At 39.4% G+C, this 14,389-nt stretch overlaps 1 protein-coding gene across 2 annotated transcripts; it reads right to left on the bottom strand.

Annotated features, from left to right (window-relative positions):
• Positions 1-251: 251 nt before the first annotated feature.
• On the bottom strand, positions 252-12,428 carry LOC308084916 (protein O-mannose kinase-like). 2 transcript variants are annotated; one of them, XM_080427902.1, is made up of 2 exons: positions 12,407-12,428; positions 252-3,302 (listed from the first exon to the last, which is right to left on the bottom strand). In XM_080427902.1, exon 2 carries the CDS (start codon positions 3,152-3,154, stop codon positions 2,168-2,170), a length of 987 nt encoding a protein of 328 aa, XP_080284028.1. In that variant the 5' UTR covers positions 3,155-3,302; positions 12,407-12,428; the 3' UTR covers positions 252-2,167. The 2 variants fall into 2 exon arrangements, with proteins under 2 accessions (XP_080284028.1, XP_080284027.1); XM_080427901.1 differs by lacking the exon at positions 12,407-12,428 and adding an exon at positions 12,149-12,222.
• Positions 12,429-14,389: the final 1,961 nt, after the last annotated feature.

Genomic DNA, 14,389 nt, shown 5'->3' with positions numbered 1-14,389 from the left:
CTTCAACAGGGGGTCTGCGACCCCTGAGGGGGTCCTCAGAGTTACAACAGGGGGGCCGCCAAATCTTTGTGTGATACGAACTTTTTTTCTTTTTTACATTAAACACTTGAACCCTATAGCATCCAAATTCTGAGGAATTTTAGCCAAAAATAGCTGATCTACAAGCTCACAACGCCTCACAGATCGGCTATTTTCGGCAAAGCGTTTTGGTGTAGACGGAAAAAAGAGCAGACTAAGTACAGAGCCAAAGGCCAAGAGTGAAAGGTAAAGTTTATTAAGTATTGACGGTTTAAGTGGTTAAATGTTTGAAAATACACATTAACATGAATCCAAAATACACTGATGATCGTGATATCAAGCAATGAAACTATATGGAATCTATGAAAAAGGTGTGGGGGTCCCTGCTTCATCTCTCTCTCAACTAAGGGGTCCTTGGCCTGAAAAAAAGTTATCCCAAAACAAACTAGTAAGGCTACTTCTTGGCCTCAATCACAAAACCCATCTAACCCCTGCTCATTTTGCTAGGATTGGATGGCTCAGGGTTGAGGACAGAGTACAGCAACTTGCAATGGGCCTGGTCTTAAGATACACCACAACATTGGGATCCCCCTATATTTGTCAAAATACTTCCAAAACGTTAATGAAGTCCACGATCATAACACCAGAGGCAGCTCCACGAATCATGTTCAACCCAGATTTGGCTCAACAAAGGGAGTTCGTGAAGTCCCCTTTCGTCACGAACTATTCATGACATCATGAACTTCAGTTATAAAGTGGTTTGTAGGTGTGATACATACTAGGACTTCATTCTGGGTCTGGCAGAACCAGGTCTCCTGGTCTTGTTTTCACTCTTCATACCAGTAACCTGTAAGCTGATTGTATGACATTCTGTATAGTAGTGTGTATATCTGTCTGTCTCTTATATGTCATCATGATTTGTGTGCATGGGGATCTCATCTTAAACAAGCTCAGTGCTTAATGAGTCTTCCAGTTTAGTAGACCTTGTATTGTGAATTTGTACTTCCATGTACTGTTATTCTCATGTCTTACTAAATAAAGTACATCAATCAATCAATTCTACAAACTTTAACTTCTGATCCTGGGGACAGAAGGCAGACTGTCTGTCCCAGACAAGACTGAGAGCAGTGGTGGAAATAGTACTCAAATGTTTTACTTAAGTAAAAGTATCAATACTGCAATGTAGAAGTACTCCATTACAAGTTAAATGTACAGAATAAAAATACTTGAGTAAAAGTACAAAAGTATTGGTATCAAAATGTACTTAAAGTACCAAAAGTAAAAGTACTACAATATTTGAAAATAGCAGATCTACAAGCTCACAACGCGTCAAATATAGACATGTACCTAGTTGACCGGGAGTCCCCCCAGGGGTCTATGTCTATGTCTAGGGATGAAGGGGGGCCCAAATTTGGCCCCAGAGACGTAGATTACGGAGGAGGCTCTCGCTCTCTCTCTCTGTGTGTGTGTGTGTGTGCGTGCGTGCGTGCGTGCGTGCGTGCGTGCGTGCGTGCGTGTGCGTGTGCGTGTGTGTTAAATTGTGTTAAATTCAACAGAGATTACAGTCTTTTCCACAATAATTGCTAAAACACATTTCTTGAAACCTTAACCCGTTTTCCTCAAACCTTTAAAAACACAAAACCAAATCTTCAAACCAGGGCTGGATTAACTCATATACGGCCCTATTCTGGGCGCCGCCTTACCCATTATCCCTAAACTTCTTGAGCTTGTAGATCGGCTTTTTGAACTATTTGAAAATGTTTTTCAAAACAGTAAAAAATGGCAAAGAACTTTAGGGATAATGGGTAAGGCGGCGCCCAGAATAGGGCCCTCAGTGCCAAACTTATTTCTGGCTTTATCATCCCTGTGCCAAGGCCAAAAATACATTGTAAAAAAAAAAGTGCTCTGGAGCCGAGATACAGCCTTTTTCAGTAAGAAGTTAAACAAGAAGTGAATTGAGCAGAAAATCTTCAAATCATGATATCTTGGGTTCTGAACATTTTTTTTTCAAAAAAATAAAGTGCAAAAATAAATTGCCCTCGGCGATTTGGGTTTGGCACTGCTCTATTGTGAATCCATTTCCTGCTCCTGAAGTCTGGGGTGACCAAACATGGCCCAGTATTCAAATATGGGACATTGTAATTGGTAGTTAGTTGTACTTTCTGTTCTCCAGCAACATGTTGTAGACCAGCTTGTAGACCTGCAGCACCTCCTGAGCGGCGGGCCGCAGCGCGGGGTCTGTCCTCTTACACTTCGCGTGGACCTGTGACAGGTGGGAGAGGGCCACGTGGCCCCCGGCCACTTTCCCCATCAGGTGGCGCGTCACCTCCGGGATCTTCCAGATATCCGACTTCTCGTCGTAGCCGGGCATGAGCTTGTCTGAAAAGGCCAGGCCCTTGTACGGCCAGAGCTGCTCCGGCGCCACAAAGTCCCCGGTCAGCTTCCTGTCGAAGCATTTGACCAGCAGGCCCCTGGCAGCGTCCACCTCCGGCAGCATGTCCAGGTCGTTGACCACCAGACGGAAGTCGCTGCTCAGCAGGAACTGGGTCAAGGTGTGGATTAGCCATTCTGTGTCACACATAACACGGCAGCCCACAGGGCTGTCGTGGAGGTAGCTGAGGACAGACACGTAGTCCACGGCCAACCTCAGGCGTATCTGCCAGGTGTCGTGATGCCGGTGTCTCTCCTGTTTCAGCACAGCGTCCAGGTTTAACAGGGAGCCCAGTGGGTGGTACTCAGTGACTATCATGTGCTCCTCTAGGCACGCACCCACCAGCTGCACCACGTGGGGGCCTTGCAGGGCTTGCAGCATGGAGACATCGTGGACAAATAGCTTCTTTAACGGAGAGTTTTTCGCTTTGGACAACGCCACCTTCTGACCTCTCCACTCTGACAGGAACACCTTCTTTACGAGAGACTCGCCGATCAGTTTCAACGTGCGCACTTCCGCTTTGATTTGCGGACACTGCAGCCAGGACGAGCAGTTCTTCATGGCGTCTATTTTGAAGTGACCGGGAGGACAGACCTGAGGAGGCATCTCTGATACATGTCTCAGGTACAGGTACAGGTATATGTAGATCAACAACATGTTGGCTAACAGCACACAGAGACACAAAGACCACCGAAACACAGACATTTTGTAAAGTTTTTCAGGAGCACAAAGGTGACGCGAAGCTCAGCCTATCCGTGAAGCCAATGGGATGGATGGGTCCCAGGTTAGGTCGGGTACCACATAACAGGATTGAGGATTGACAGGATTGATTTTTGGTTCACTGCCTCAGTCTCTGAAAAACAATGTAAACAGGCACAGGAATGAAGACATGAACCCGTTCACTAGCGTTCCTAATTTTCCTCTCATTTATTCACAATAATACAATCACAAATATCACAATAAATCAACATTTCCCTGTTCTGCAACAATGTCTCTCTTTTTAAGAAAGCCCATAGCACCTTCAAGGTGAGCATATGTGTGTGTACAGTTATTCCCTTCCAGGTACTGTAAGTATACGTGTGTGTATGTGTGTGTGTGTGTGTGTGTGTGTGTGTGTGTGTGTGTGTGTGTGTGCGTGCGTGCGTGCGTGCATGCGTGTGTGTTCCAGGTAGGTATAGCATGTATGTGTGTGGGTGAATGTGTTGAATATGAGTTGGTGTTTTACAGGTGAGTATCTGTATATCTGTTGTGTGTATGAGCTGCTGTCCCTTAAATACATTTGCATATTTTCACTTCACATTTACAATATAACCATTTGGCTTCAATATTCCCATTAAACCTCTTAGTCATCACATCACAATGAAATACATTCAAAGGCCATATTTCAGTATTTGTACTGGTCCCAAGTACAGCAGAACAGTGGTCAATGACCCCTCTCTATTTCAAAGGATACAAAGGATTCAAATTAAGTAACACCTTGGTCTACTCTATTTAGAATCAATGACGGTCGTTAACAAGCCATCAACGCAATTGAAATGGCTTTAAGCTAAAGAATGTGGGTTTGTTGAGAGACTGATCCTTGATTTTATATCAGATGCAAGCTAATGTTGAATCTATTGCACTAAGTAATGGTAGCTATTGGAGCAAGATGTTCCACAATAACATGGCCCATGTCATTACTGCCAGTACCCTCTCCTCTGCCTCATTGAGGGTAATGGCAGTAATGACATGGGCCATGTTATTTTGACCAAAATTGTAAAAGTTTATATATTTGAAAGTAATGTAAAGTACATCATTATCAGATTATCCTTCAACTTCTTGTTTATGCCCCAAAATGACTGGATCTGTTTTGTAGAAATTTGTAGCAATTTGTAGAAATGTTAGACCTTAATTGCCGAATGTTTAAGCATATTCTAATCATGTAAACTTTACTTTAAAACATTTTCCAAATATTTTATTTGTTTAACATGTTGGACAGAATAGCCAATTTTACATCGATGTCCCTAGTGCCCAGCTATCCCGTTATCCCTGCATCATACCACAAACAGCCTAACACGTTAACTTTAAGATGAGGGCAAAGTAAATACAATTTCATTTGACAGCTTCAGTCCATGTGGGACTTTCATCAGTGCAAATTTCAGTAAAATAAGCATTACGTTCTCATTACCATGTACAAATTTAAATAATTAACATTTCTCTATGTAGCCTATTGGCCATCATTCCCATTTTCATTCTTCAATACTAATGATCAAATAAAACAGATAAGGCAGGTGAAGATCAAAATGTACTAAAATATGTACCTGCAAAACATTTGAGGTGAGAAACTAATGCAGCATGCAGTAACATGCATGCTTCAGCAGTAGCAGACCAGGGAAAAATAATTCTCTAGCTACAGCCAGGAGCCAGTTTACTTAATTATCACATACTGTAGATTGGAAATAGGGAGAAACAATGAACCTGACTCTGTACAAACTAAGCTAACAAAAGCTAGCTAATCTGCACAGAACGTGAAGTGTAAAACTTAAAGCAACAATTTATTGATGGGGGAGTGAACTTAACATGCTTGCTGCCTGTATCAAATCAAGTTGTTTGCAGCTGCAAGGATAATGAGGTGGGAGCAGGGGTCATCACCATGGCAGCTTGTGATGGATATTTTCCTTAATATTTCATTTTCGCCACGGACATGCAAAATAATCATTGTACCAAAAACACAGTGGCCTAGCCCTAAATGTATACTAATGGACTCCTAATGTGTCATAGGGTCTATTCCAATGTGCTGCACATTTTAAAACAATAGTACAGTATGTCTGCTTTAACTACTGAGCGACCAACAAATTAAATCCTAATTATTTTGGATTATAATAGTTGAGTCTCATCAGTACAGACAGTGCTTCAACCTCAAAAGGGCCACTTAGCTGCAAAGGTGAGTGGGTGGGTATTATACATCATATGGCTAATATAGAGATTGCTGGCTTTTCAAAAGACTGTGTTACTTGAGGACAGAAAGATATCAAGTTCTACCAGCTAAACCATTTGGTTTGGCAAGGTACAGTAGTGCATTCCATTAAGTAGGCCGTCTGGTCAAGGCCCTTTTCGTTCAGTTTCGTTCCCATCAGGTGGATCTAAATAATCTCTGCTTCTTAAAAAAGATCTATTGGTAGTAAATAAGAAACAAAAAGTTCTCCATCTGCTTTCCTGCAGTATTTTTACAATGAGTGTTTAAAGTCGGTACTATTTCTTACTAGGCGTAGTAATATTTAGTGTGGTTGCCCTAACAGGGCAACCAGACTATTTTGTCCCGCTACTCCTCCCACAGTTTTTGCGCCACACACTTGTGCCATATGTCAAAATGACCGGCTTCATCGGGAATCGTGTGCGTGTATTTTGCTAAGAGAGAGAAGTTGTATGATTTAATTGATATTAATTTATTAGTGAATTCATTTTCCCCATTGACTTGCATGAGAAAATGCGAAAACAACATTTTTTCTCTCCAAAACCGTAAGGGCTACAGTTACAAGACTTGGAGGGGAGGTTAAGAGTCCAGTGCCAAATTATTAAAAAAATAATTACACAAGTTGACCTCATGATGGCGCTATAACAGCCCACTTTACGTTTCGGCCTATAACTCTTGAACCGTAGGTCGTAGAACCAAAAAACCTGGACTCCTTGGGGCATGACGCAACTCCCCACATAGGCCTCGCCCGTTTGTGTCTGGATAGATTTTCACATTTTGAGATCTTCAAAACACAGTTTTTGCACCTTCTCCTACAGATTTTGTCCAAATCTCACAAAAATTGGTACACATAATCGCTGAACCCATGCGATAAACATATCAAAGCGGAAACCATACCGTTCGTCTGTAATAGGCTTCCAAAGGGGAGGGGCTTGTTTTACAAATGATGCCAAAAATCATGAACAAAACTTCCAGTCAACCCCAAATTTGAATCACATGTCAACGGTGGTTTACTCAACAACTCCCCAAAAGCATTTTCACTTTGATACATAGGGGGTGCCACAAATGAGCAAAATGTAGCCGTTTGATGCAAAAACATGATTTTTCAATCCTCTCAAAATGAAATGCAAGTGATCTCAAGAGTGACGTGACAATATAATTGGCTTACAACATTTGTGGGAGGGGCCATTTTCTATAGTGGGAGAGGCCTACTTCTTAAAAATCAAATCCGATCTGCACCGAATTTGGATCGCACGTGTACGGCCTCCAATGGTATTCCTCCCGGTGTATTCCTCGTGTCCCAGCGACCGCAACCCGCGACTCGCGTTGGCGCAACCACACTTGCAATTTCCCAGAATTGCGAATATTCTAGTTTCAATAGGGGTGGTGCGGTTTTCGGTCACATGCATGTTGTCGGCCAATAGGATGGCCGCAAAAAAAAAACACTTCCACTCTGACCAAAACAAAGCAAAAATATTTTGTATAATTCTACCGGCGTTTTATTGACATTAATGTGAGAGGAAAACAGCAGAAGGATCAACTCCCTCAAGCAGAAACGTCAGCAGGTAAGACACACAGACACACACACACACACACACACACACACACACACACACACACACACACACACACACACACACACACACACACACACACACACACACACACACACACACACACACACACACACACACACACACACACACACACACACACACACACACACACACACACACGTATTATGTTATCACATTAAAAAAATCGATTGAAAATAGCAGATCTACAAGCTCACAATGCATCTCAACGATTTCCTTCCTATATATATATATATATATATATATATATATATATATAAATAGTATATGTATGTATGTATGTATGTATGTATGTATGTATGTATGTATGTATGTATGTATGTATGTATGTATGTGTGTGTGTGTGTGTGTGTGTGTGTGTGTGTGTATAGGGGCCGGGCATAGCGACGTCGCAGGGTCGAGATGCCGTTAAATCAGCCCACTTTCGCCGCCATAGTGAGTGAGTAGATTGACAGCTGCCACAAGTGTAGAGTAGTGTAGTGTAGTCTGTAGTCCTGTGTTTGTTGTCCAGCAAGTAGACGGTGTACATTATTATCTATCTCCAACTTGTCTGTTGCTCTAATTTAGCAATGGTAGGACAGTGCTGCATTATCGGATGCAATGCCAAGGTTTCAGACGTTAAATTAAAAATGTTAAATTGCATACATTTCCAACCTGGAAGAAAAGCTTTGGAGATCAGATGTCGGAGATATCAAAGAAACGTCGTATGGCTTGGCTTGGGTATCTTAAAGGAGCTACACCATGAATTTAAAAAAAATATTTGATATTTAATATCATATGGTGTATGTCCCTCAAACCTTTTTCAAAAGGTTTGAGCCTAAATCATCACTCAGATATACTCATCCCAAGTCAATTGTCTCTGGATAATACAGCACTTTCAGCTGCAATACCAAAACGTCCTCTTGGGCAGGGGGGGGCTACTGAGCAATTCTGTCTGTTAATAAAAAAATATATTAAAAAAAAATATTAAAAAAAAGAAAAAAAATTGAAAAATTCTGCATAAAAGGAAGCATCTAAGAAAAATACAAAATCGAAAAAAAAACACTTTGAACATTTTTGAACAATTCCACCAAGTGTTTGAGGTGCCTGTTTCACCCACTTCCGGGGGGCGGAGCCAAAATCCGAGCCCGAAGTATTTGTTCGTAGACCCCCACTTAGGGGGGGTAGAAAAAGTTTCGGAGCAATTCGGGCACTTTTAATTTAACATTGGGTTTGCCATCAATAATGTTTGTGACATCATAAACATTTCCATTCTGAGATCGCCTGTTCAGACACGCCCATTCTGGAAATCCATGAAATGAGAAGGAATGACTGAATTAAAAAAAAAAACATTTTTTGGGGTACAAGAGACACTGGGGACCCCAAAAAATACAAAAAAACAAGAAAAAAGTGATTTTCATGGTGTAGACCCTTTAAATACAATGAGATTGAGCTAACAGCTAAATTGTGTTTCTCTATGTGTCCAGTCTGAGAAACGTTGTCTAACGTTGTCTCACAGTCACGGTGGCTGAGTAAACAGCCAGGGACTCTTGTCTGTCTGTCAGCAAGTGTTCAGACGTCGGAGATATCAAATAAATGTAGTATGGCTTGGGTGTCAGCTGACGAAATAACATAACCTTCAACAACATTCCCAAACACATATAAGCTCAAACGAGCATGACAGCACTCACACAATCAAAAATGTGAGGGCGAGGCGAGCATCAGCGTTGCCATGTCGCCTTATTATAAGCGACTTTGGGCTTCTTTTTCTGTAAAGTTGCTTGTAAAATTAGTAGCTTTGTGTGGCTTATTTATAAAGTGTACTTGCTTATTTAGGCTTATTTAGGTAATTGCTTATTTAGGCTTAAAACAAAAAAAAATTAAACCAGTGGTTCTCAAATCTTTTCATGAAAATGTTTTGTGCCAGGGAGCATTTGTGTTGTTAGAATGTTTTAAAAAATATTCCAAATATTCTTTATTTTATTGCAAGAGTTTTTCTTAATAGCCAATGTACAAGCTCACGTGAGCTTGTAGATCGGCTATTTTCAAGTAGCCGATGTCACTAAGCCACTTCTTTTGGGCTTGTTTTCATAGACCTATTTGCTTATTTCTCTCGCAAAATATGGCAACACTGATCGCAACAGGTCCGTTGTGCACTTTCTCAAAGAACAGAAAAGAAGGTGAACAGGTACGGTAGACCGAATCCATGTTGATGGAAAAGCATGCCGATGGGACAAAGGAAAAATACTTGAGTGTCAAAACAAAAGTGTACAAAAAAGAACATGATGACATGATGAGTAATTCATGAAGGGCACGGCATGATCTAAAGGAATGCAATGTCACAATAGTTTGATTCAATGGTGCCTAACTTTGATGAGAGTTGAGGAGGAGGTCTCATGGTGAGGCTGTGGATCAAGGGTTTCCATGGATTATGCTTGTTGAGTGTTATTATAATTGAGTCGTTATTGTTATTATTGGACACTTTGAAACACTTTCTCTCAAAAAAAATAATTATAGAAAGAAAAAGAAAAAAGTGCCACGGACATAGGGTTTCATACATGTCCTTCCTAGGTATTTTAGGAAAAAGGTTTGGTGATGCAGGGCTGCAAGACATACTTATTGAGTCTGAAGTTGGTGCCCCAGGATCCATCAATGGTGTGATCAGTCAGCCAAAGGAGATGCAGTCTGCACTTTCATAATTTGGTGGTAGCATTTTGATTGATTTTCAGCCATTTTGGGCCAAGGTGTGCTGCTTTTTTTTTTCTACCTTTCATTACACAGTAGGTTCTGATTTTTTAAATGTATGAAACATAAGCTTTTAGCTAAATGTACTATGTGTATGTTTCATTGTGCTGGGTGCCAATCACTTCCGTAGAAGTGTTTTCTTTAACAAATTTGCTACATTTCATGATCTAAATTCAAATATGAGTATACTAATGCACCAATACTTGTTTCAGATGTTAGGTATATGTATTTATGACATTTGAAAAAGATTGTGTTGCCAAAATCAATATAACACATTTTACAAGCAAAAACAGTAGCACAAGATTTTCGTTTTTTGATTATTCACTTTTATATACATTTCTGGCTTGTGAAAAAATACTGCAGGATACTGTGCGGAGACCTTTTAACCCAAAGTAAACAAGGGTATTGTCTATGCAAAAATGCATTGAAAAAGTAAATTTAGATCCAAGACGTGATTGTGGAGTGTTATTATAGTTATTATAGTTGTTATAATTGTTATTATTGGACACTTTGAAACACTGTCTCTCAACTAACGACAACCAGCTTTACTTGTCCAGTTCTGCCCTCCTTTGCCTTGGTAGCAAATAGCTCCTTCAGGGGTCATCAACATGTCCGTACATGGACAAACATGTCCGTGGCAAGACTTGTCTATGTCCGTGGCACTCTTTTTTTCCTTTTTGTTTTTAAAGAAAAATATATTTAGCCTACATATTTTTCATTATAATGTAAAAACATATTTTAAAATACACAATTGAATCTTAAAAAAAAGTTTTTGAATAATTTTGGTGACTCATAAAGTGTCAGGATGACATTCTCATTAATATGATGCAGGAGATTTGTGGTATTGTATGTTTTACCTGTACATGATTGATCATATGAGGACAACAAGACAACAAGATTACCTGAAAATGTCAAAACATCCGTTCAATCCTTTGTGGGATATTAGTATTTTTTAATTTTTTAAGACAATGGATTAATGGAGTATGAGGTGTGTCAGACAATGAAACAATTAAAGTCAACAGTAATGTGAGTGACCACAGTGGAAATGGTGCGGGAAAAGAGCAAAAAAAAAAGGCATATCATCTGTTGAGAAGGAGCACCGAGGCAAAGGAGGGCAGAACTGGAGTAAAGTAAAGTTGATTTATGTCAGTTGAGAGAAAGCGTTTCAAAGTGTCCAATAATGCTAATAATAACCATAGTAACACTCAATCATAATCCATGGAAACCCTTGATCCACAGCCTCACCATCAGACCTCCCACTCACCTCTGATCAAAGTTAGGCACCTTTGCATCAAGCTATTGTGACACTGCATTCCTTTCAATCCTGCCATGCCCTTCATGAATCAGTCATCGTGTACTAGGCCTATGTGATTTTAGTCAAGTTATTCAAACGCATTTTTATACGGTTCTACATTATAACGAAGAAAATATATAGAATATATCTAGAATTTATTTTCAAAAATAAAAAAGTGCCTCGGACAAATACATGTCTTACCACGGACATGTTTGTCCGTGTACGACTGTACGGACATGTTGATGACCCCTGGGAGGGCACTTGACATCACTGCATCAGGTGAAAAGTGAGACTAAAACTGACTGATGGCAGCCAGCTCATTTAAATTTTAATTATAAATAATAATTATGATTGTTGAAATTATAATTATTTGTCAAATGTTTGTCTTGATAAGGGCCACAGATGTTTGGCAGGCCATAAAAAAAATATATATATATATTTTTCAAATGGGTCTTTTGGGAAAAGGGCAATTTGAGGCAAACACCTCTGCAGTGCTTTAAACTGAAAGTGACTGGAGTCTGTTTCATTTCTCTCCAAAATACCTTGAATACGATGGAAGACATGATTAATAATTACTGTGATTCCGATAAGATTTACACTTCATATCATACACCATACAGTAAGAACTCCTATAACTTTCACCGGCAAAAAAAAGTGTTTTCTTTTAATAAAAAAAAATATTACGATACAGTATGACATCATGACAATACCTATCGTCATATTTTAATACCACAATAGGCTATATCGTGGGACAATATGTCGTGACACTCACTCCTAGGCGGGGAGGGTTAAAAAAAAAATGTTATCACTTGGGGAGGGTCATTTCTTTTAGTCTAAGGGAGGGTCATGGCATTTTAGATCAAGTTACATACATTTTCTTACCCTTCTTTAAAAATCGACCTGTCCCTAAAAAGGTAAATAAAAACGGACTATTTCATCAATTCAAAATTGCATGACCCTCCCTTGGATTTAAAGTAAAATTAGCTGACCCTCCCTTGGACTAAAATTAGAAAGGCATGACCCTCCCCTATTTTCCTCCAGGGACCCTCTTCTGTAAATTTTGACTGGTCCCTAACAATCAATAAACATACAACACAATACAATACAATGAAATAAAACAAAACAATATGTACCTGGTAAGAATAGACACAATTCTCTGGTCAGAAACCTCTTTTGGTATAACACGCCTCAGCAGCAGTCTACGACTACAACAGAATTAACAGCAGTGTGTTGTAAACAATATACTGTTTGGTATGTCAAATTGACTAACTGAAAACATGTACAAAGCATCACTACTTCATGTATTTAGCATGTATAGAATAACCAGTATTCATCACAGTATCACAGTAAACTCTTATTGAAAATATAGTGTGCTGAGGAACACATCTTACCTTGAGCAAATCTAATCAAGACTGGTACCCCTCTAACATGGACACCTGTGTTACTCAATGAGGTGCCGCCCACTAACCAATAAGAAATGCCCTTACTTAAATGCTGCCATATCCTTAATTATCACTCAACCTGTTTGACTTGCGTGTTTTCTCTCGCTATTGTCCCATTCACATTTCAACTTACATTACAACACACCTACGCATGGAATCATACCAATGTTCAGAGACCTTATAATACATAATTATTGAAGCTTATTGACGCACAGAAACCTACACAACTTGATCTCACTCTTGTCCCCAAGTAACCCTGTGTCCTCTGCAAAGCCAACATTCTGTATACTAATGACGATAGGGGCTAGATCCAGTCAAACCAAGACTAGTCAGATCTGGCCCAGAATTATGGAATGCCAAAGCTGCCGTATCTAGATATAAATACATAAATAAATAAATGAATTTATAAAGCAATAAATGCTAAAATAAATAAATAATTGTGCAAAGAAATATATAATTAAATATTGAAATGTATTCATTTATGTGACCATTTATGTATTTATTTATTTATTTATATATTTATGTATTTATTTAGTTTGGCATTCCATACAGAATATCACCTGATTTCAACCAAAATAATTCCTGACCACGAAAATGGACGTCCTGGATGAATCAGAGAGAGTCCGATCGAGGCCAGATCAAGTCATAACTAGTCAGATCTGGCCCAGAATATAACCTTATTTCAACTAATATAAATCCCACAGACAGAATACTTTGCCACTGAAAACTACTCATAATGAAATAGTTGTAATTGGTCAAATCACATATTTTTCAATCCTGGTCTGTTATTATTGAAAATCTGATAATTTGACAGTCTTACTAGCCTTACTATCAACTAATTGTGTTGATTTACAAGTTGTTGTCATAGGCATAAAACAACATTCTGAAATCGCGAGGACAACACTGCATCTGGTGTCTGCATAGGTGCAGTGGCATAGCCTACCTTCACTTTTCCAGTGGGTTATTTTCGTATCAAAAGGGGCCCGTTTATTATTAAAATATTTAATGTATCTGAATGTGTAACTACCCTAACCAAGGGTCATCAACATAAATACAAATTATAGTCTATATATAATTTTTTCATGACAATGTAAAAACATACTAAATATTCACACTCTAATCTTTGAATTCAAATTGGTTTGAATAATGATGACATGCTCATTAATATGTTGCAGGAGATTTGTGGTATTGTACAAGGTACTGTACATGATTGCATCAGGTGAGGACAAGACAGTCTAGCTGTCTTACTGTCTTGTCAGTAATGTTTGATAATAGCTAATAGCAACCTGAAAATAGCAAAATGTGTGTTTAATCCTTTTAAGACAATGGATTAATTCATATGTGGTGTGGTCAGACAATTAAACTATGAAAAGATCAAAAATAGATCTGTTCAGAAGGATCCATTTGCACAAAAGCAAAGGAGGGCAGAACTGGACAAGTAAAGCTTGTTGAAAAAGATTTTCACCATTGAGACATTGAGAGAAAGTGTTTCAAAGTGTCCAAAAATAACAATATTTAACTATAATAACACTCCACAATCATAAGCAGTGGAAACCCTTGATCCACAGCCTGCAGTCCACAATCGCCACAATCATTAGGGGCGGCCATAGCTGAGTGGTTAGTGAGCCCGCCTAGGGAGCCAGAGGCCCTGGTTGCCCCAGGTACGATTCCAGGCCACACCAGCACATGTGTCGATGAAATGAAATTTGTCCCTGAGCAAGACTCTTAACCCCTAATTGCTCACAGGCCCTCATTGGAAACAAGCCCGCAAGGACTTTCATGAACGTCCTGTTAAAAGGAATTATCCTAACCATCAGACCTCCAGCTTATACATTTGCTCACCTCTGATCAAAGTTAGGAGCCCTTGCATGAACCTAGTTGTGACACTGCATTCTTTAAATCCTGTCATGCCCTTTATCCTTATCTAATCAC

Source organism: Gymnoscopelus braueri (assembly GCF_963280865.1).
Source record: "Gymnoscopelus braueri genome assembly, chromosome: 5".
Lineage (NCBI taxonomy): Eukaryota > Metazoa > Chordata > Actinopteri > Myctophiformes > Myctophidae > Gymnoscopelus > Gymnoscopelus braueri.
This window is presented reverse-complemented; position numbering and strand designations above follow the sequence as displayed.